General features: G+C 41.6%; 1 protein-coding gene across 1 annotated transcript in view; it reads left to right on the forward strand.

Annotated features, from left to right (window-relative positions):
- LOC308336495 (cyclic nucleotide-gated channel beta-3-like) overlaps nt 1-18095 on the forward strand; it is a gene marked incomplete at both ends in the record, with an annotated part of 53357 nt that extends 35262 nt beyond the window's left edge. The window contains one exon of the mRNA XM_080793862.1: nt 18062-18095. Coding sequence (XP_080649988.1) covers nt 18062-18095 — 34 coding nt within the window. The remainder of the gene's footprint in view (nt 1-18061) is intronic.
- Nucleotides 18096-24652: the final 6557 nt, after the last annotated feature.

The raw sequence follows: 24652 nt of genomic DNA on the forward strand, positions 1-24652 counted from the left end.
ATGTTACGTAATGACTACTTGTGCCTGATATGGCAGTGGTGCCAGATTACATACATGTATACATAAGAGCATTACCTTAAATCCTCCCAACACTAAAACATATCGTCATTACGTCACCATCGAAAACCAATTACACTCTGGCATTGGGTCCTTTAATCCACATCTTTATTACGTCATAATTGAGAGCTAGTTATACATATACTATGTATATGTATGTATATGTAATTTGTAAATTGATTAGCGGTATATTTTATGTTTACGTCATCATTGAGAGCTAGTTATACATATACTATGTAATTTGTAAGTTGATTAGCGGTATACTGTGGTTACTTGCGTTACGTACGCAGTCCCAGCCAACCCGCCACTTTTGATGCGTATGCACCATCCCAGCAAACTGTGCCTGATACGGCAGTGGTGCCAGATTACATACATGTATACACAGGAGCATTACCTTTAATCCTCCCAACACTAAAACATTACGTCACCATGGAAAACCAATTACACTCTGGCATTGGGTCCTTTAATCCACATATTTCTTACGTCATCATTGAGAGCTAGTTATACACACCATGTAATCTGGTCCCAGCAAATCAGGCACAATTTGCTGGGACGGTGCATACGCATCAAAAGTGGCGGGTTGGCTGGGACGGTGCATACGAGCCGGGCGAAACTATTACTTGCACGCTCTGCTTGCACAAGTAACTATTCACATTTAAACATCCAATGACCACACAGTACAAACGTATAATTATCTTTCGGTCCTTTATCAATTTTTCAAACACGTGAAAACATGCAGTGCATCACAAACATGGCTTATAGGAGCTTGATTATTGCAATAAAGAAAGGAAACATATGTTTTGCAGCTAATCCACTCCCAGCTGTCCTTCTGGAGCCTCTGTCTATCCAGACTTCATGCCTCCCCCTTCATTCGGCGGAACTGAGGAAAATGAAGAAATAAAAAAACATAGTTAAACCACTTGTTTAGTTGTGTAGTTCAGTTTGGGTTGGCTCAGGCTGCTTCTTTCAGTGGTCAACTGTACAGTTGAGTTAAATGTACAACTTTCTCTAATCCCTACCCCCCACCACCCCTACTGAAGCGATCGATCCACAAAAACATGCAGTAAGCCTGGTCCTTAACTGCCTCCCCCTGGCCAGCCGGGGCGCCTGATGGAGGGGAAACAAACTGGTCGGAAAAACGTGTTCCTTCCACACGCTACGTCCGGCCAGGGAAATTCCCCCCTGTCAGGTGAAAAGAAGCAGCTTGGATTCCTCATACATAGGAGGCATGAGGTCAGTCCGCTGCCCCCCCCCCCCCCCCCCCCCCAGGTTGGCAGAGGAAGTGTAGCGCCTAGGATTACATTAGATAATTGGCATTGGGTGAAAAAACTGGGTTGCAAAATCATGGGACAAAAAATGTAAAGAGAAAATCTTTTGATTTAGGCTAATATAGCTGTGTGTGTGTGTGTGTGTGTGTGTGTGTGTGTGTGTGTGTGTGTGTGTGTGTGTGTGTGTGATGTCTTACTTTTCTCTGATCAACCTGATGACGTCTTAATTGTCTCTAGAAAACATGAAGAAAGTGAGGCTTACTGTATATCAAGTCAACACCAATACGGAAAATACAAGTAACGTGATCATGTAGGACTAGCCACGACGACCTTACAGGTCCATTCAAAGGCTAAACTTATGGAATTTAGATAGCATATTATGTAGACTTAGCACTCAGTCTAGTGTACTCTTTCATTGTACAGATATTCTACTCTTAGACGGATGTTAGGCTCTTATAGTTTAACATGTGTTGTTTTTTGCTTACTGTAAATCACTCTGGATTAAGACTGCGTCTGCTAAATGCCTAAATTGTAAATCATAACAGAGCTAGCCTCGGTCCCAGGCTTACTTATCTGCGAAAAGAAAAGCCTGGTCACAACCTAAGGCAGAGAAGCTATCGGCGGTTGTATCCTCCGGAACAGCCGTCAAATGTATTTCCCCCGGATACGATATTTCCCCGACCAATCACAACACCCGTTTCATTCGCAGAGAATGTAAACTGATTTGTAAAGCATCAACTATTTCACTTCCGCTAAAATCCCGCAACATCCGCTGATCCAGCTTTGGTCTTGCCCAGCTATAGTAGAATGAACGTGGTCATATATTGGGGCAGTTCAACTTACTGCGAGGCCTGCTGGACTTCTGCTTTCGCTGTAAAGAAACAGATATGAAATAGATGGACAATGTCAATTGCCAGGGGTGGGGCACCACCCTGTTTAAGCAGAGTACCAATTATATAATGATTGATCAAAATGTAAACGAACAAATCAAAATCAAGTACGAGTCTTTTCAAAATATATGTACATATACTAACCCTTTGTTCCTTCCGCCGCTGGCTGGTCTTAACACGTCTGGAGGGTGGCCCCCATCTACCCTAAAGAACAAGAGCATTACTTTGTCACCCTAATATACACAATATGGTAATTATTGTCACCCTAAAATATATAATATGGTAATTTATTAATATGTCACCCTAAAACATGATAATTACTATATGTCATCCTAAAATAAAACAAGATAATTACTAAGTCACCCTAAAAAAGAAAGAACAAGATGATTACTAAGCCGCTGATAGTCTTTTCAGCTTAGGTCTTGCCCAGGGTGTAACAGAATGAACGTGGTCATATATTGGGGCAGTTCAACTTACTTTTGATCCTCCTGGTGCACCCTGGGATTGAAAAAAGAAGAATAAAAGCACACCTCTTTCAGTATTTTACATGATTTTATATACACATTGAGAAACACTGATATTAACCTTTCAACAAAACCCTTTTTGTTTTAAAGGTGATATAGGCAAGTTTTCAGCCAAAAATCAACATATTTATCTATCTATATTTGTGGCCTTATTCCCTCTATCTTCCCCTATATTTTGATGCTGAGCTGCTGCCCTGTAGACATACACTCTCCCTTTGTCTCCCTCTATGTGTTTGTATCTGTTTATATCCACTGTTGTTTATGTCGCGGGACGGAAGCGTCGTGTTGGGAGGAGGGTCTGTGTGGGGGGTGACGCGGAGTCTTAGCCAATTGCAGCGCGAGGCTGTGACTGTGTGTTCGACCCAGCAGTATTATAATGAAAACGCAAAATCGCATTGGTGAAACTAAGATATGGGGATAATATTATACTTGCAATTTGCAAGTATAATATTATCCCCATATCTTAGTTTCACCATTGTTCATGTGAAATAGTATGTTTATGATGTAATATGTAAGCCTGTTGAAATTATGAGAATCGCTATGTATAGCGCATGGTTTGGTGGTCCGGCCGGCTTGAAGCTTGCATTCAACCCGTGCTCGCCAACGGTGACAAGCCGTCGCTGATCATCATAGCGATGAATAACCGTGGACAAAGTAGTTCACATGAACGATGCTGTAGTGGCTGGGGCATTTGAGGGGCAATATGTTTCATATGCACGATTACAAATGAAAGATAATTGAATTGAGAGCCAGTGAGTCTGCTCCACTACTTCCTACTTCCTCATTTGCGGGACTCGTCGTGTCAGTCTTGTGATATTGTGATTACGCTACAGTTACCCTTAAAAAAACATGTCAACTCAATGTCATTGTTGTAACTATGATATCGATAGAAATTCATAATTTTTTAATGTCATATTTAGCCATACGAGCGCAATATCCATAGCGTCCCTCCCAGCAGCAACAACAACCCCATAGCCTGAAGTGACCTGGCTCAGCCAATAGAATGACGGGGGGAGGGGGGTGGAGCTAGATTTTAATTTGTTTGGAAACACTCGATCAATTCTGTGTACAAACACTGGAAACTTGTCTACAATACCTTTAACCAAAAGTATATTACCATTAAAACACTTGTTTAATAAAGATATAGCCTATACATATTGATCCAGGAGCCTGCCTGTAAGATACTAGTTACAGGCAGAGTAGGATATTTACCGGGCGTCCGTCAAAAGGGTTGCCCTGCAATCACAAATATGCATACATTTAAAGAAGCAGTGAATCTCACCACATTAGAAGACATGGCAATGTTTTACATTGGCTACTTCAAACACTTTTTTGGATTCATACAAATGGATTGTGGGGAAGCAATACCACTTATCACATTAAAAACACATAAGTTAAATAAAGATCCATAATTGATTCAGTACAAAATCTGCCTGTAAGATAATAGTTAAAGGCAGAGTAGGATATTTACCGGGGGTCCAGCTGGGCCACTGTAGCCCATGTCACCCTGCAATCACAAATATACATTGCATTACAAGAAGAAGTGAAACTCACAGCATTAGAACACATGGAGCTATGGCAATATTTTACAATAAAGCAATAAAACTATGGCCTTTTATGCCTGTGCGTACAGGGAAAGTGTCACAGAGCAGTAAACTGCATTTGTAGTGAAATGACTGTTATACTAGCCTACCCGGTATATAGCCGTGCATGCTGTACAGTATGGACAGCATGACGGTTTCAAGGGTTTTGGGTATATATTTGTTAGACATATATACATTTGTTAGACATACTAACAGTCCGACAGGCATTAGTTGGACAAAACCGTCGCTCGCGACATGCGCTATACCGGTTACAACTAACCCGTGGCTTCCTGTGAGGTTATGTTTAGGGTTGGGTTTTAGGTATGGTGTCGGACGCATGACTGTAGGACTGTTATGTATATGTCAGTGGTTCCCACACTTTTTCATGTCAAGGACCCCCAAATTGACACTGATGAGCCCGCGGACCCCCATTTGAAAAATATATGTCAGGGACCCCCCATAAGAGAAGATCCTGACGGCTCTATAGCAGTGATTCTCAACCAGTTTAATTTCAAGGACCCCCAGTTTGACATGCATTACGTAACTTTGAGAGTGTATACATGGAACCAAATGGACCCGTTAGGGTTCATTTGGTTCCATTCGTACACTCTCTGAGTTACAGACGCAAAATGTTCCATTTGGTTCCAAACTATCATTTAGCTGGGGACCCCCTGGAACTCCCTCAAGGACCCCCCGGACCCCACTTTGGGAACCACTGATGTACGTGACAGTACGTCGGACCAATAAACCCCCGTGCATGCTATACATGACGCTTGGCTCATATATACTACCATATGTCATCCTAAAATAAAACAAGATAATTACTAAGTCACCCTAAAAAAAGAAAGAACAAGATCATTACTAAGTCGCCGTAAATAAATACAAGGCAATATAAAGGGTTAGTTCAGATTTTTGGCTGTATAGGAAATACTTGCCATAATATAGTCGTTGCAAATGTATTAATTGCATAGATTGTGGAGTTCTGGTTTGGTTTTGGTGAATATTTAGTAGTTCTGGTCATTTTGGTGGAGGTCTGCAGGGGGCCACTATATTAATTAATGCCAAGTATTTAAGCTTTATGTCCAGAAATCTGAACTAACCCTTTAAATTAGATCATAGTACAAACCAGGAAACCAAGGGAGCCTCCATCACCCTTCTGACCAGGGAAACCAGGGGAGCCTCGATCACCCTTCACACCAGGTGGATATCCGGGGTACCCGGGGAGCCCAACAGCGCACTATGGGAAGAAGGTAATTGCGGGAGTTGACTCCACATGTAGTAACGGATGGGTTATTAGTTATTATTATGTGTCCTTATTAGTGTAGTATACCGGTAGATGATTTTATATATATATATATATATATATATATATATATATATATTCATTCCGTGGGTAAATCCCTGTAGGCCAGTGTTTCTCAACCTTTTTTGTTTTGGGGGAAATTGGGGAAATTGGGGGAAGAGAGATGGGAAGTGACGCGGCAGCAAAGGTCGTCAGGATCGGGAGTCGAACCCATGACATGCTGCCAGGATTGGAAGACTAGTGGAAAAGCCCCTTTAAAGGTCCACTTCACCACTTTTCAACCTTTCTTCATATAATGGGTCCTCACTAATAATCATGATAAAATGGCACGATTTCTTTGTGTCTCGTCTCATAGGAGGGCTGTGAGTAGTTTAGAAACCGTCCTCCAGTGACATCATCATTAGGCAGATTAGATTATTTTTACAAAAATGCTTAGACTTTCATTATCGTGAAAACCATGGCTTCCATTTTCGCATTGCAACGTTTCAGGACTAGAAAGCCTGCAGTTTCTATTAGCTTGTATTCCCCATCGATGATGTCACTGGAGGACGGTTTCTGAACTGCCCACAGCCCTCCTATGAGACACAGACCGAGTAGAATATATATATTTTTTTTCATGAATATTAGTGAGGACCTATCATATGAAGATGGGTTGAAAAGTGGTGAAGTGGTCCTTTTAATGGTAATGTGTTTTTGCCTGGGCACAGATGTCATAAGGTCTTTAATGGTAGCGTGTTTTTGCCTGGGCAGAGATGTCAAAAGGTCATAATGTCATAAGGTCACCTGAGCACAGATGCAGGTCAGAGCTGTGATGGCGAGCAGTGCCAGCTTCATGGTGACATGCTGGGACACCATTGTCTCTCAACTGTTGACAAGAAAATATATTATTAAACACAAACGCCATTTTTGTCTATAATCGGTAGGCTACAGAATACACCGTTTCCGTGAATAATTTGTGGCCGTAAAGGCCTATACACTGACGCCACGCTAGACAGGAACGCCCACAAATGTCACATCCGGTTTTAGACCCGGGGTAAGAATTTTCTAAGGCTGCCAATGCAACTTGGTCCAATCCTTAATCACATACGGACAAACATCTATGCCGATGATATCTAACTTGCGGAGGTAGCGCGCCTTGTCCACGGGGCAACAGATCTTTCAACGTATGGCATTGCAAATGCGTTTGATAATCGCTATACTGTGCGCAATATTGGTTTGGAAATGCCGCAAATTGCACTGCAGTGAACGAGAGCAAATCACAACTTCCCCCACATCTTGACACTCTGAATACGCGCCGTGGTGTCAGTGCATTCATAGTCCAGTTTCCGGTGAAGAGGTGACTACTACAACATGACGTCACGCCGCGGTGGTCCCCGCTCACACAACACATCTCTCTGTTTTACATAGTCCAGTTCTCTCACCGAAAACTGGACTATGATGACGCTTTTTACGTCTATAAAAGTCTGTCTTATGTGTATATATTATATACATAGTTGTTATGATTCAATGTTCTACGTATTGGACCCTCGTCTGGTTCTGGTGTGTGACGACCCGGTTGGCTTTTCCATGGTTCGGCGGCGGACAGACAGACAGGCTAGCCCAGGAGAAGAGATTAACATGACACGGAGACATGGTCACATTAAAACGTTCACACGGTGACGGTTTATTACCCATACAGCAGCATATATAGCTTTGATACTTCATGTCCTAATGACGTCACAGACTATAGACATCACAAATCACCGCCTGCAGCACGCGGCCTTCAGCGTGCTCAAACACAGCCCTAAAGTATGTTACAGTTCAGACAGTGCATACATATAAGTACATTGCCTATTCACGTACCAGTACCACTTCTCAGTACACAACTGTTGTATATCACAACAATAGTCATACACAATGCATTGTTGCTATAAGCACGTCTAATATATCATAATCATAATGATTTAAAACTGCATGTTACATAATGTCAAGTATCATAATTAAGAATTCATACAAATATCAATACTGTTTTTATATAATCGTTTTAGTGCACTAGAATCACTGTGCACACGTCATCATAGTGTGAGTAAAGTCGCTACAGTATAAGTGGTCATCAGGTGTTTCAATTAAGTAGAAAAAACATTAAATGTATAATCATCTGCACCTCGAGGAATGCCATTATTGTACTTTATAATGCAATTATAACAGTGATTATTGCGAACGCAGTGAGCACTAACTATTATATGAGACCTAGCAGATCATGTCTGTCTGTCTGTGTGTCTGTCTGTCTGTCCCGCTTTTGTGCCCATATATGGAGCTGAGTGATTTGTGTGATTGATGCAACACACTCCATATTTGGACGTATAGCTGCTTTGGGGACTCCTTATATGGTTATGGCTGAGTCATGGTGACATGAGTGTATCACACACAAAACACACACACACACACACACACGCACACACACACACCTTAACTTAAAAAAACTTAACTTAAAAAAAATTAACTTGAAAAAAATCTTAAAAAACCCCAAATATGTTTGAGCTGCGTTCGCTTCCCGCGTCTTACTTGTAATGTGCTATAGGCCTGCACATATTATTATATGTTACAACTATAACTTGTCCTTATAGGTCATAATACCGTGCATTACAATGTGTAAGGGACTATTGTTATAAAGCGTTATGAATATAATTGTACATTGCTGATTATAATGCCTTCCAGACATGGCCTCCATATAGTAGGCTACTGTAAATCGTTACCGCCTTGGTTTTGTGGCATATTGGCATATTGTAGATTGACTATATTAATTAGACTATAAGAGAAGCACATTAAATTAAGAGATTATCGTTGTAACAACTTACAGTTCTTGGAGAATGCGTTGACTTGTTGAGACTGGATGAAGCAGTGGAGACGATGTTAGGGACAGAAGTCACAGCAGCAGCAGCAGCTTCAATACTGGTGGTCTCAGCCCTCCTGTGGTGCACAGAGACTGTATCCCCTGCGACCCTCGCCCTCCTTATTTATAGGAGCAGAGACCCTCCCCACCCCCCAAGCACATAGACCAGTGGTTTTTCAACCCATGTCATAATCAAGGTCCATTGTTGTCTCCACGAGGCCGAAGGTCGCGGTTGAATTAAACGGTTTGTGTCTGGGTAGCTCAGTCAGTAGAGCACTCTCCTTTTGACACAAGGTCATGGGTTTGATCACGGGCATTGCCAACTCTGCGTATGAGTAGCACGGCTTGATTTACATCCTAGAACAAACTACTATTTGTCGCACATGTTACCGCAGTGAAATTTGTGGGACCGATTTGTAGTTGATCTGACCGCCCCCAAACCCAACCTTTGATGCTGAGTGCCAAGCAGGGATGCACAGGTTCACCTTTTTTACAGTCTTTGGTATGACCCAGCCGGGGATCGAACCCCGACCTCCCAGTTTTAGGGCAGACACTTTAACCACAAGGCCACTGTCTGGTCTACTTTACTAATAATGCCAGTATGAGCTTTTCAGAGTAGTTACAACAAAGCCTATAGTGGAGTTGTGGAGGCACCTTTGGCCTCTATATGTCAATGATGACGGAACTCTCAGGCGAGAAAGATAAGAGATAAGGGTTCCATTGTCTTACGAGCAGCTGTTGACTAGACCTCTTGAAGATGGATGTCGTAATGACACTGTGATTGGAAGTATTTGTTTTTGCATGGTTGTGTGCATTTGTTTATCTATGACTGAACTACTGTACCGATGGCATACAGTACGATGTCTGTCTGTCTGTCTGTCTGTCTGTCTGACACAGACACGCCAACATTTTCAAAATACTGAAAGAAAAAACGCCAGACAGAATCCTTAATGCAAAGACGAAGTGAATTTGACTGGAGTCAATACTATCAACAATCAAACAATATACAATCAAACTTATCAGGGCGGCAGTGGCTCAGGAGGTAGAGCGCCTGCCATTGGGATCCGAAGGTTCCAGGTTCGATTCTCTGCTCCTCCTGACTAAGGCCCCATTTAGACTGCAGTTACATCCAGGCAAATCTGATTCATTTCTCAAATCTGTTCTTCGACCATTCACACTGCCGTTTTCAAGTGACCATATGATATGATATAGTACTTTATTGTCAGTTCACACTGAAATTTGTCTTGCGACACAGCAGCCAAGTATGCAGAACATATACAAAACACAAAGAACAAGACAATTTACATACATAAAGACATGAGCAATATCCACCGCTTAGATTATCCTGTGGCTACTACATCTCCTGATTAAGCCTCAAGGTCGACTGGTAGACAAAGGACCTCTTTAGTCTGACCTTGTTGTATGCTGGTACACCATATCTCCTTCCTGAAGATAGCAACCTATATTCTCTATACAACACATGCTTAGTATTAGAGGTGATATTCCTTGCTAACCTTAGGATGCTGTTATCATATGTGGATGTATAAAGTTTCTGAAGTTGTTGTCCAACAATCTTTGAACAAATGTTCAGTTGTTGCAGCAGTTGTGACTTTAGGGCTGCAGACAAACATCCATACCAGGTGGTACTACAGTACTGAAGAACACTCATAATAACAGAAGTGAAAAACAAAAGAAGAATCAGTCTACTAGCACCGAAGGATCTTAGACGGCGAAGGAAGTAGATTCTTTGCTTTGTTTTCTTACACACTGAATCAATCTGATCTTTCCATGACAAAAGATTGTCTATTACTACTCCTAGGTATTTGTACGAACATACCTGGTTGATCGGTTCCCCATGAATAGTAATGGGGGATCTGTGTATCTCTGGTGGTGTACCAAAAACTTTTTTTTGTGTTAATGATGAGAGCGTTGTTATCACTCCATTCAACCACCTTATTTACTCTTATTTACTCTGTGTTGGAAATCAAAAGAAGAAGAAGAAAATGGTCACATATTTCACCAGGTCACCATTTTCACCGTAACACTGCCATGCTGTATAGTGGCCGAGTGTGAGTGAGTGATCTTGGCAGAGATTTTGGGTAGGGTATTGGAATTTATCTGCATGCTCCTCTTCCAGTGTTTGAACTTCCCTTTGGAAGTTGTCATTTTTCCACTTCCGCCACATTCCAGCACTTCCATTTAGGCACACAGCACAGTGTAGGTCTTGCCCAACGTGGTGGCAGGGTGAAAACTGCCACACATACACATAATTTGGAATAAAGCACCAAAGCTGGAACGATGGATCCATGTGATTGTTGTAAATCATATTATAGTGTTTATATTTTCTACATTCAAAGCTGTGGAATTGGAGACTGAAATTGGAGTGGGCCCAAAATTCAGTTATGGCCCCAGTCAGTCACCACCAGGCTACCACAAGTGAAGGGTCTGCCGTCCACTAGGGCAGTATCTCATTAGCTTTCCTGTTCTGTGAGTGAAGAAGAGAGCCATTTTGTTTGTTGTCAGTTTCATGTTCTTTCAGAGATGCATGTTGTGCTGGTTGGAGGTTCTTCACCTAATTGTAAGTTTGTTTGTGTTATGCATATTTATGGAACTATGATATAGTTTATGCCTCTTTCTTTTGTTTACACTCTTATGTGAGTAACTGTTTGCTTATACTTTTTCTTGTGATAATTAGCCTGCTTATTTTAGTTAATGTTTTCCTTGTTTGTTTGTTTATACTGCAGGGCTTCTTCATCTTTGTCATTAAAGAAACAATTTGACATTGAGGAGTAGTACTGCAGCACCTGGGTCAGGCAAACACCAGGCTACACAAGACTACCAGCAGCACCTGGGAGAGGACCAGGCTATACCAGAACCTGGTAAAGCCAGGACCAGGCTATAGCCAGGCTATACCAGCACCTGGTACAGCCAGGACCAGGCTATCACCAGGCTATACCAGCACCTGGTACAGCCAGGACGAAGCTAACAGCAGGCTACCAGCACCTGGTACAGCCAGGACCAGGCTATCACCAGGCTACCAGCACCTGGTACAGCCAGGACCAAGCTAACAGCAGGCTACCAGCACCTGGTACAGCCAGGACCAAGCTAACAGCAGGCTACCAGCACCTGGTACAGCCAGGACCAAGCTACCAGCAGGCTACCAGCAGCCCCTGGGTGAGTACCATGTCCAGACTTCACAAGGCCAGCAGCCACCACCAGGCCCCAGCATGCCAGCCTGGCCAGGTACCAAATATCATACTACTGTTTTAACTTTAGAACGTGCTTTAGGCATGTTGAAGTGCTTGTTGGGTTGAAAGATCAATTTAGGGGAGTTGTGTGCCCTAGGCTGGAGGCAAAAAATGGCCTCAAAGGAAATTCACTTTCAACCTTGCCTCCCTATTCTTTCTCTTTTATATTAATATTGGTGATCTATAACGACTGGTGCACTTCACTTTTTGAACTTACAGAGCTATGTGTGTGGGTGGCTGGCTGGCTGGGTCTGAGCACAAAAACGGTCTTTGTGTGTAATATGTGGTTTTAGATATTTTAGATTTTAGCAGTGAGCCCAGTGTCTCTGATGTGATGGACACTGGGCTCACTTACTTCCTGGACTACATGTTGTCTCAGTAAGACAGCCCTCCCCCTATCCACAAGGAAGAGCAGTGCACCAAAGCATTGTGGGAATTGTAGTCCAGGAAGTAAGTGAGCATACTTTCATGTTGCACACTAGTAGGCCATAAATGGCCTACTAGTGCGCATTGCGCAAGCAGAGCGCGCAAGTACTTTCGACAGCTACAAACTGTCAAATCTCAGTTTCTCTGTGAAGGAACGTTTGAAATGTTGAATTATTAGGTTTAACTATTTGCTACCTACCTACTTTATGCATGTTACGTAATGACTACTTGTGCCTGATATGGCAGTGGTGCCAGATTACATACATGTATACATAAGAGCATTACCTTAAATCCTCCCAACACTAAAACATATCGTCATTACGTCACCATCGAAAACCAATTACACTCTGGCATTGGGTCCTTTAATCCAAATCTTTATTACGTCATCATTGAGAGCTAGTTATACATATACTATGTATATGTATGTATATGTAATTTGTAAATTGATTAGCGGTATATTTTATGTTTACGTCATCATTGAGAGCTAGTTATACATATACTATGTAATTTGTAAGTTGATTAGCGGTATACTGTGGTTACTTGCGTTACGTACGCAGTCCCAGCCAACCCGCCACTTTTGATGCGTATGCACCATCCCAGCAAACTGTGCCTGATACGGCAGTGGTGCCAGATTACATACATGTATACACAGGAGCATTACCTTTAATCCTCCCAACACTAAAACATTACGTCACCATGGAAAACCAATTACACTCTGGCATTGGGTCCTTTAATCCACATATTTCTTACGTCATCATTGAGAGCTAGTTATACATATACACACCATGTAATCTGGTCCCAGAAAATCAGGCACAATTTGCTGGGACGGTGCATACGCATCAAAAGTGGCGGGTTTGGCTGGGACGGTGCATACGAGCCGGGCGAAACTATTACTTGCGCGCTCTGCTTGCACAAGTAACTATTCACATTTAAACATCCAATGACCACACAGTACAAACGTATAATTATCTTTCGGTCCTTTATCAATTTTTCAAACACGTGAAAACATGCAGTGCATCACAAACATGGCTTATAGGAGCTTGATTATTGCAATAAAGAAAGGAAACATATGTTTTGCAGCTAATCCACTCCCAGCTGTCCTTCTGGAGCCTCTGTCTATCCAGACTTCATGCCTCCCCCTTCATTCGGCGGAACTGAGGAAAATGAAGAAATAAAAAAACATAGTTAAACCACTTGTTTAGTTGTGTAGTTCAGTTTGGGTTGGCTCAGGCTGCTTCTTTTAGTGGTCAACTGTACAGTTGAGTTAAATGTAAAACTTTCTCTAATCCCTACCCCCCACCACCCCTACTGAAGCGATCGATCCACAAAAACATGCAGTAAGCCTGGTCCTTAACTGCCTCCCCCTGGCCAGCCGGGGCGCCTGATGGAGGGGAAACAAACTGGTCGGAAAAACGTGTTCCTTCCACGCGCTACGTCCGGCCAGGGAAATTCCCCCCTGTCAGGTGAAAAGAAGCAGCTTGGATTCCTCATACATAGGAGGCATGAGGTCAGTCAGTACCTAAGGCAGAGAAGCTATCGGCGGTTGTATCCTCCGGAACAGCCGTCAAATGTATTTCCCCCGGATACGATATTTCCCCGACCAATCACAACACCCGTTTCATTCGCAGAGAATGTAAACTGATTTGTAAAGCATCAACTATTTCACTTCCGCTAAAATCCCGCAACATCCCCTGATGGGGTCATACCTATGTTCCCTCAGCCCTATGTTCCCTCAGAAGGAGCATTGGTCCGAGGTGCGCTGGGGGTCGGGAGAGGGGAAGTCTTAAATCTGTTCATTAGATCTGTTCACTAGACGCTGCCGGGAGAGGCTGGGTGGTTAGGTTTAGGTGTCTGCCCCGGGGGAGGTTAGGGTTAGGGTGAGGGTTTGAGGTTGAGGTTGACGATGTAAACGAACAAATCTAAATCAAGTACGAGTCTTTTCAAAATATATGTACATATACTAACCCTTTGTTCCTTCCGCCGCTGGCTGGGCCTAACACGTCTGGAGGGTCGCCCCCCGCCCGCCTGCCCACCCTAAAGAACAAGAGCATTACTTTGTCACCCTAATATACACAATATGGTCATTACTACGTCACCCTAAAATATATAATATGGTAATTATTGTCATCCTAAAATATATAATATGGTAATTATTGTCACCCTGAAATATATAATATGGTAATTATTGTCACCCTAAAATATATAATATGGTAATTATTGTCACCCTAAAATATATAATATGGTAATTATTGTCACCCTGAACTATATAATATGGTAATTATTGTCACCCTAAAATATATAATATGGTAATTTAGTAATATGTCACCCTAAAACATGATAATTACTACCATATGTCATCCTAAAATAAAACAAGATAATTACTAAGTCACCCTAAAAAAGAAAGAACAAGATGATTACTAAGCCGCTGATGCATACATTTAAAGAAGCAGTGAATCTCACCACATTAGAAGACATGGCAATGTTTTACATTGGCTACTTCAAACACTTTTTTGGATTCATACAAATGGATTGTGGGGAAGCAATACCACTTATTACATTAAAAACACATAAGTTAAATAAAGATCCATAATTGATTCAGTACAAAATCTGCCTGTAAGATAGTAGTTAAAGGCAGAGTAGGATATTTACCGGCGGGAATAAATGTAGTGGGGGGCCACTGTAGTCACTGTAGTCATCCTGCAATCACAAATATACATTGCATTACAAGAAGAAGTGAAACTCACAGCATTAGAACACATGGAGCTATGGCAATATTTTACAATAAAGCAATAAAACTATGGCCTTTTATGCCTGTGCGTACAGGGAAAGTGTCACAGAGCAGTAAACTGCATTTGTAGTGAAAGGACTGTTATACTAGCCTATATATATAGCCGTGCATGCTGTACAGTATGGACAGCATGACGGTTTCAAGGGTTTTGGGTATATATTTTTTAGACATATATACATTTGTTAGACATACTAACAGTCCGACAGGCATTAGTTGGGACAAAACCGTCGCTCGCGACATGCGCTATACCGGTTACAACTAACCCGTGGCTTCCTGTGAGGTTATGTTTAGGGTTGGGTTTTAGGTATGGTGTCGGACGCATGACTGTAGGACTGTTATGTATATGTCAGTGGTTCCCACACTTTTTCATGTCAAGGACCCCCAAATTGACACTGATGAGCCTGCGGACCCCCATTTGAAAAATATATGTCAGGGACCCCCCATAAGAGAAGATCCTGACGGCTCTATAGCAGTGATTCTCAACCCGTTTAATTTCAAGGACCCCCAGTTTGACATGCATTACGTAACTTTGAGAGTGTATACATGGAACCAAATGGACCCGTTAGGGTTCATTTGGTTCCATTCGTACACTCTCTGAGTTACAGACGCAAAATGTTCCATTTGGTTCCAAACTATCATTTAGCTGGGGACCCCCTGGAACTCCCTCAAGGACCCCCCGGACCCCACTTTGGGAACCACTGATGTACGTGACAGTACGTCGGACCAATAAACCCCCGTGCATGCTATACATGACGCTTGGCTCATATATACTACCATATGTCATCCTAAAATAAAACAAGATAATTACTAAGTCACCCTAAAAAAGAAAGAACAAGATCGTTACTAAGTCGCCATAAATAAATACAAGGCAATATAAAGCGTTAGTTCAGATTTTTGGCTGTATAGGAAATACTTGTACTATAGTCGTTGCAAATGTATTAATTGCATAGATTGTGGAGTCCCGTGGTGGGAGTTCTGGTTTGGTTTTGGTGAATATAGTTCTGGTCATTTGGTGGAGGTCTGCAGGGGGCCACTATATTAATTAATGCCAAGTATTTAAGCTTTAAGTCCAAAAATCTGAACTAACCCTTTAAATTAGATCATAGTACAAACCAGGAAACCAAGGGAGCCTCCATCACTCTTCTGACCAGGGAAACCAGGGGAGCCTCGATCACGCGTCACACACCATGCTCCTGGAACATTGCACTATGGGAAGAAGGTAATTGCGGGAGTTGACTCCACATGTAGTAACGGATGGGTTATTAGTTATTATTATGTGTCCTTATTAGTGTAGTATAGATGATTTTATATATATATATATATATATATATATATATATATATATATACCGTATATTCATTCCGTGGGTAAATCCCTGTAGGCCAGTGTTTCTCAACCTTTTTTGTTTTGGGGGAAATTGGGGGAAGAGAGATGGGAAGTGACGCGGCAGCAAAGGTCGTCAGGATCGGGAGTCGAACCCATGACATGCTGCCAGGATTGGAAGACTAGTGGAAAAGCCCCTTTAAAGGTCCACTTCACCTTCATATAATGGGTCCTCACTAATAATCATGATAAAATGGCACGATTTCTTTGTGTCTCGTCTCATAGGAGGGCTGTGAGTAGTTTAGAAACCGTCCTCCAGTGACATCATCATTAGGCAGATTAGATTATTTTTACAAAAATGCTTAGACTTTCATTATCGTGAAAACCATGGCTTCCATTTTCGCATTGCAACATTTCAGGACTAGAAAGCCTGCAGTTTCTATTAGCTTGTATTCCCCATCGATGATGTCACTGGAGGACGGTTTCTGAACTGCCCACAGCCCTCCTATGAGACACAGACCGAGTAGAATATATATATATTTTTTCATGAATATTAGTGAGGACCTATCATATGAAGATGGGTTGAAAAGTGGTGAAGTGGTCCTTTTAATGGTAATGTGTTTTTGCCTGGGCACAGATGTCATAAGGTCTTTAATGGTAGCGTGTTTTTGCCTGGGCAGAGATGTCAAAAGGTCATAATGTCATAAGGTCACCTGAGCACAGATGCAGGTCAGAGCTGTGATGGCGAGCAGTGCCAGCTTCATGGTGACATGCTGGGACACCATTGTCTCTCAACTGTTGACAAGAAAATATATTATTAAACACAAACGCCATTTTTGTCTATAATCGGTAGGCTACAGAATACACCGTTTCCGTGAATAATTTGTGGCCGTAAAGGCCTATACACTGACGCCACGCTAGACAGGAACGCCCACAAATGTCACATCCGGTTTTAGACGCGGGGTAAGAATTTTCTAAGGCTGCCAATGCAACTTGGTCCAATCCTTAATCACATACGGACAAACATCTATGCCGATGATATCTAACTTGCGGAGGTAGCGCGCCTTGTCCACGGGGCAACAGATCTTTCAACGTATGGCATTGCAAATGCGTTTGATAATCGCTATACTCTGCGCAAGTGGTTATGGTTATGGCTGAGTCATGGTGACATGAGTGTATCACACACAAAACACACACACACACACACACACACACGCACACACACACCTTAACTTAAAAAAACTTAACTTAAAAAAAATTAACTTGAAAAAAATCTTAAAAAACCCCAAATATGTTTGAGCTGCGTTCGCTTCCCGCGTCTTACTTGTAATGTGCTATAGGCCTGCACATATTATTATATGTTACAACTATAACTTGTCCTTATAGGTCATAATACCGTGCATTACAATGTGTAAGGGACTATTGTTATAAAGCGTTATGAATATAATTGTACATTGCTGATTATAATGCCTTCCAGACATGGCCTCCATATAGTAGGCTACTGTAAATCGTTACCGCCTTGGTTTTGTGGCATATTGGCATATTGTAGATTGACTATATTAATTAGACTATAAGAGAAGCACATTAAATTAAGAGATTATCGTTGTAACAACTTACAGTTCTTGGAGAATGCGTTGACTTGTTGAGACTGGATGAAGCAGTGGAGACGATGGTAGGGACAGAAGTCACAGCAGCAGCAGCTTCAATACTGGTGGTCTCAGCCCTCCTGTGGTGCACAGAGACTGTATCCCCTGAGACCCTCTCCCTCCTTATTTATAGGAGCAGAGACCCTCCCCACCCCCCAAGCACATAGACCAGTGGTTTTTCAACCCATGTCATAATCAAGGTCCATTGTTGTCTCCACGAGGCCGAAGGTCGCGGTTGAATTAAACGGTTTGTGTCTGGGTAGCTCAGTCAGTAGAGCACTCTCCTTTTGACACAAGGTCATGGGTTTGATCACGGGCATTGCCAACTTAAGTATGGATTCAGTTCCAACTTTACCATTTTTGACACTAGTATATCAGACTGTATTGTGTTGAAAGCTGAAGAAAAGTCTAAGAATAGCACTCTCGCATGATTCTTATTTGACTTATCTAGGTGTTTTGTAATTAAGTGGACCAGTGTGACAACCGCATCCTCTGTACCGCAACCCTTTTTGTAGGCAAACTGACTGGGGTCGAATTTGTCTTTGGTTATACTGACAAGATGTTGTAACAGTATTCATAATCACTGAAGTGAGAGCCATGGGTCTATAATCCTTATGTTCTTTTGGACATTGGATTTTGGGTAGTGGTTTAATGTGTGAGGTTTTCCAAGACAGGGGAATTGTGTGTGTGTCTACAGAGGTTTGGAATATTGGTTGCCACACTGGAGCCAGCTCAGATGCAAAGTGTTTGAGGAGAAAAGCACTGCATTCATCTGGCCCATTAGCTTTCCTTGTGTTAGTACACTGAAACACTTTCCTCACATCCTCTTCAGTGATGCTAATTCTGTCAGAGGGGGCAGGTGTTACAGCCTTCAGTATTTCAGTACACTTTGCGGAATTGTCCAATGATTCAAATCTGGCGAAAAAGGTGTTTAGGTCATTGGAAAAGACAAGTTCATTTTCGGTCACAATAGGTTTTGTTGGGGTTGACATTCCTGTCATAGATTTCATTGTATCTGATCTGTGTGTTCAGCCTGGCAGCAAAATCCAGCCTGAATCAGATCTGTGATCCAGATTGGAATCTGATTTGTTTAAATAAGCCTAAACACGGATCACATACAATTCACATGGGATCTGATTTAGATCAGGTTGTTGTATTCAGACTGAGGTCACATTCACACCAGAGAGCTTTGCTGTGATTAAAACGAATCCTGCTGCGCATTTTCAGAAAGTGCACTTCGTTTGGCAGGTGTGAAGGCTCATTCGAATCCTAATGCGTATCAAAGAACCGCATTTTACAAAAACGGGGGTTTCGCTTCGCTTCCAATCGCACTTTCGGTGCAGGTGTGAATGCAATCCACAGTAAATAAAGGAAATGAAGCAAACAATGTGGCGGGTGAGGAGCTGAACACAGTTGGAGACGGAGAAGGCATATTTTACGCAGCGCAAAGATGTCCCATTACCGTGGATACTAGACGTGGTCGAATGAGGAGACTGAAGCCCTGATCGAAATGAGGACGAGTACATTAATCAATTGCTTAAGAAAACGCATAAAAACACTGCAGTGTATTATAGCCTACAGAATATTCTGTCTGTCTGTGCCGTAAACATTGAGTGCTGTCACTGTGTGGGGACTGGGACTTTCAGGGACTTTCAGGGACTTTCATCTCGATAAACTTGTAAACATTTTGCGCTGCTGACAGTCTGTTATATCAGTGTGCTCAGCGCTGTGCCTCCATGCCCAAAAGTGCGTGGTGTGGCTGCATGTGTATAGTGAGAGAGCGAGAGAGCTGGGGGGGGTCCAGTCCCAGACGGCACGACACATGCATGTTATGAGTATAATTTTATCACCATAGATTTCACTGTGTTGTAGGCTGTGTTGTAGGCTAGGTTTATGAATGGAACACATTGATAAAGGTGTTGCGTTTCCAATTGCTACGGATGACAGTGTGAAGGCAAACCGCAGCAAATTAAATATGCAAGAATCCCAAAATTTCCGCCCATACACATGAGTCTACCGTGAGAATGTGACCTGAGACTGAAAAAGAATAGAAAGACATTGAACACTTGACTGCTCCCGATGTGCAGGTTGGTTGGTACTGATGTATAATTTGATATCTTATGACTTAACAAAGGTCATATGGTCATGACTCTGGTGTAGATTAGGGGTCCAGGAAGCTAGGCCTGGGAAGATCTCACCCCAGAGATCTCACGCAGAGAGACCCATTGTCTTTATAAATCACTCAAGGAAACCCATTGTCCATATGAGTAAATCTTAATCACTCACTATCGGTTGAGTTTATTTCAGGTAAAGAATTTACATACAAGTCTTAGAAATGGCTTGTGTAAACCAAGCCTTTGTTCCTGATGCTGACAGCACTCCAGAGGTTGGAGACAGTGTCTTATCTTAAAAGTAATTAGTCTCAAAACTGCAGTCTAGAATATATTTATGCTCAATTTGTTGGACCTATTTATACCTTCTATCTTTTTCATTACTTAGTTTCATATTCCGTTTGTTTAAGACTGAACTATAAAGTTAGTTGAATGTATGACATTACAGAGCTATTCTTATCATTTGTAAATATATAACCTATTTTGAATTAGTCTTTAAAGTAAGATTCGGTTAACTTGTGTTTTATCCTTTAATTGGTAAAGTTTATTATGAGTCAGTAACAGTTCAAATGTATTCCTTTGACATTTCATTCTTATAGTTACATGTTTTAATAAGGTTCTGTATACATAAATATTATAGATATTTATCTAGTCTTATTAATATAAAGGTACAGTTAGCTGGCCACATGAGCAACATGCATTATGTCCCGCCTACTCTCACAGGCCATCCTGTGACGGCAACAGGCAACCAGTAAACTGAGAGTACTTTGGTCAAATAAAACTTTGATACCTACAAACCGACTGAAACCTCCGGCTGGAATTCCTTCAGAGAAACACCATCGATTGATACCCACTGCACAGAGAACTTGACCGAAAATATACGTCAGAACCTTGCATGGTTTCCTCCACCATCGGTTTATGAATGGGTGATTTTGATTTGATTTGATTAGATTAGAGACTAGTTTAGTTAATCTCTAATTTAGTAGGCTATTTTGTCTCTAAAATGGATTGTATCTAGAATAGCTTTATTCATCCATGGCTGTGTTCTTTGTTTTATTCTTACCTTCTTTGATGGAGCTATTTTATCTATCACGTTAAGAAACGTACTTTGAAAATGTGCCCCTGCAAGGTCGGCATCTAAATGTGGGACCAGTCCGTTCTCTTGGGCAGTTCTAAGAAACTATCTTTTGTATATCTATTTTTTGTGAAACTATTTTTGTGAAACTATTTTTGTACATCTACATGTAACGGTTTTGTGGCTGTTTATTGTGGACCTCCTGACTTTCCTAGTACAATACTTAATGAAATAATCACTTAATCCACACACAATTACACACCATAAATTTAGCTTTTTATCAGAAACCATTATTAAATCTATTATATTTTGACTATGTGCTGTGATTCTAGTGGGTTCTGTTATTACTGAGTAAGACTATTAGATTGCAAAAGGTTTTTCAGTGCATTGTAATGCTGCCCCTTTTCATTTGAAATGTCGACTTATGTCACCCATTCAAATTATGTCTTTATTCAAGATATCCAGATTGTTGGCCAAAACGTTTCCCAAGGATTCCAGAAAGCGACTCTGATCCGGGGGTCTGTACAGTACAGAGCCCCTATCAAAATAGGCTTGCTTTTGATAGGGAGAATATCTAACCAAACTGCTTCGATTTCATCAACATTTAATTCGTTTCTAACATTACATTTTAAATCAGACCTTACATAATATACAAACACCTCCTCCTTGTCTATTTCTGTCCCTACGGATTATTAACATAATTATCAATTTCTACTTCAGAGTCTCTAATGGATGAATCCAACCATGTTTCACATTTTAGGATGTAGACTATAGGGCTGTCCCCGACTAAGGATTTGTATAGTCGACTGATAGATGAATAAATTAGCTGTTAGTCGACTAATAGTCGACTGAGCACCCCCACACCCCAAAAAAAAAAAAAAAAAAAAAAAAAAGTTTTTTTTTTTTTTTTTTTTTTGCCCCAAAATATTGTATATAAAAATACAATATTTACAAAAATATACAAAAATATTGTATTATTCCACTAGGTCTGTGGGGGACATAAACACATTTGAACATTCTGACTGTTCAAATCTCCAATGTGCATGTGGAGTGTGTCTGCCTGTGTAGCAATGTGCCACTGCCTGTGACTTGAATCGCACAGTGCGCTGGCCTGATATTATTCACAGCTCAACTAATTATCATCATAATTAACCATCACAACATCAATAACAAATACTTTTTTTTATTTATTTTTTTAACATCGACTGAGAGGCTTGTCATTAGCCAGATTGAGCACAGCAGGTGAGATTGAGATTCTGGAGTCTATCAGGCCAGCGCACTGTGCGATTCAAGTCACAGGCAGTGGCACATTGCCACACAGGCAGACACACTCCACATGCACATTGGAGATTTGAACAGTCAGAATGTTCAAATGTGTTTATGTCCCCCACAGACCTAGTGGAATAATACAATATTTTTGTATATTTTTGTAAATATTGTATTTTTATATACAATATTTTGGGGCAAAAAAAAAAAAAAAAAAAAAAAAAACTTTTTTTTTTTTTTTTTTTTTTTTGATGAACATCGACTAAGAGGTGGTCAGTCGACTGAGACCCGTTCCGATCGATTAGTCGACTATTCGACTAATCGAGGTCAGCCCTAGTAGACTATGCACTTTTCGGTGCAGACAGTGTAGGCCCTTACATGAGAGAACCTGTGTTGCCAGCGGTGGCCGAACGGTTTGCGGAGCGTTTTTGATCTCGGAAGGTCGCTAGTTCGTATCCCCGGACCGGCACGTTAAAAATACCACCGCTGAAGTGCCCTTGGACAAGGCATTTAACCCCTACCATGAAATGTTCTATGAGCAGGGCCTGGCTGTAAACAAGTTCTTGAGCTTAGTCCAGTTACCCTGGGTAAACATAGTACCTTTCCTTTCCTTAGTCCAGTTACCCTGGGTAAACATAGTACCTTTCCTTTCCTTTTCAGAATCCTGAGACACTGGCTGAGGGCCCCCCGGAGATCCAGGGGAGATGTAGCTGCTATGGTTAATGCAGACTCCCACCGATTTAGAGGGTTTGAAGGTATAACACCTGTGGTGAACCAAGGCTTCAAGTTCAAGGTAACTGTTATTACATTAAAATTGTTCACCCCCTTCGGTCGCGAAACATGTCGAGGCCGGCGCCCCGTGGCGGGATTTCTAACATCAATATTGCTATTTTTCTTAATAAGAACTGGACTGTCACTAGTCTTTACCCCTGTTACTGCATGGGGTTGAAACTGTAGCTATGAATGTAGCAATGGAAGGAGACGCTAAACTGAGAACAAAGGGGTTGTAACTAAGGTGGTGGAGCATATTGCTTATAGAGGGTATGCGCGTGACATCATCATCAAACCCAGAAGTTATGCAGGAATGCCTACTGAGTGGCAAAAAACTACTTTCTGGCCTTGACAGCCCATGTCCGGTTGCATTAAACAACGTTAAACAATGTTAAACTCACTTTGCATGTTGCTCTGCCACTCGATTTGCCACTCTATGTGCCATTCACTTTAAGCATGCGCATACCCGTCTAGGCTATAGGTAGCCAACCTGTCCTTGAACATGAAAAATGAGAGGCAAAATTGGCAGTGAATGTGAAGTACTATGGTCCTGTGATGTAAAGCGCTCTGGATAAAAACTGTACATATAAATGCAGTCCATGCATCATATCGTTATCTGCGACACAAACAATAATTTTAAACTTTAACCCTGTGTTGTGTGATAGCATTCCTGTTGTAGGTTATGGGAAAAATAACACAGGGAACGTACAGGTTGATAAATGTAGTGTCATTGGGAGTAAAGCGCCTTGGACATAGGCGCTATATAAATGCACCATCCTATATTTCTATTGGTTTGTCCTTCGTAATCCCGTAAAATGTCTGCCCAAGTTCCTATACTCTCATAAATGTCCCGCGGGACATTTTATTTTTGGCATTAAAAATAGGAAGAGGAATGAAAGAAATTATAATCATTTTGAAAATGACAGCAAATCTAACCCTGGAGATTGACATGCCAAATGGTAGTATACAAAAGATACACGTGTATATGGCTTCACATGATGTCCAGTTAAATGGAAGTCACAATGGCATGCTCTGTTTCCAAAAGTCTTTTTTAGCTGCGTGACAAGGTTCAAAGTCTCTGGACCACAATGGAAACAAGCCCTTATAGGGCTTTTTGTGTCGTCATTTTAGTAGGGATTTTTTTTTTTAAGGCAATATTGTCATCTAAACAGGACAGGGCTATAGGCCTACCAAAGTCTGCTTGGGATGTGTCTGTGTAGCTGCATGACTGAGAGGAGTGTGAGTGGAGATTGATTCCAGATCCAGGTTTGGAGGATTTAGCAGGTGTTGGGAATTTACCTAATCAGGCCTAGGCTGGGGTTGCTACGGTGATCAATTGGCTCAACACTGGTCCAGGGACCACCAGTGGTCCTCATTTAAAAGATGGAGTTAGTAACCAAATGGACCCTTATTAAAGGTAGTGTAGACAAGTTTCCAGCCAAGATTTAAAATATATATGAATGTATTTTGTTGGCCTTTTTTCCCCTCTATTTTTCCCTTT

This window comes from Protomyctophum bolini (assembly GCF_963924005.1).
Source record: "Protomyctophum bolini genome assembly, chromosome: 21".
In the NCBI taxonomy this organism is placed as follows: domain Eukaryota; kingdom Metazoa; phylum Chordata; class Actinopteri; order Myctophiformes; family Myctophidae; genus Protomyctophum; species Protomyctophum bolini.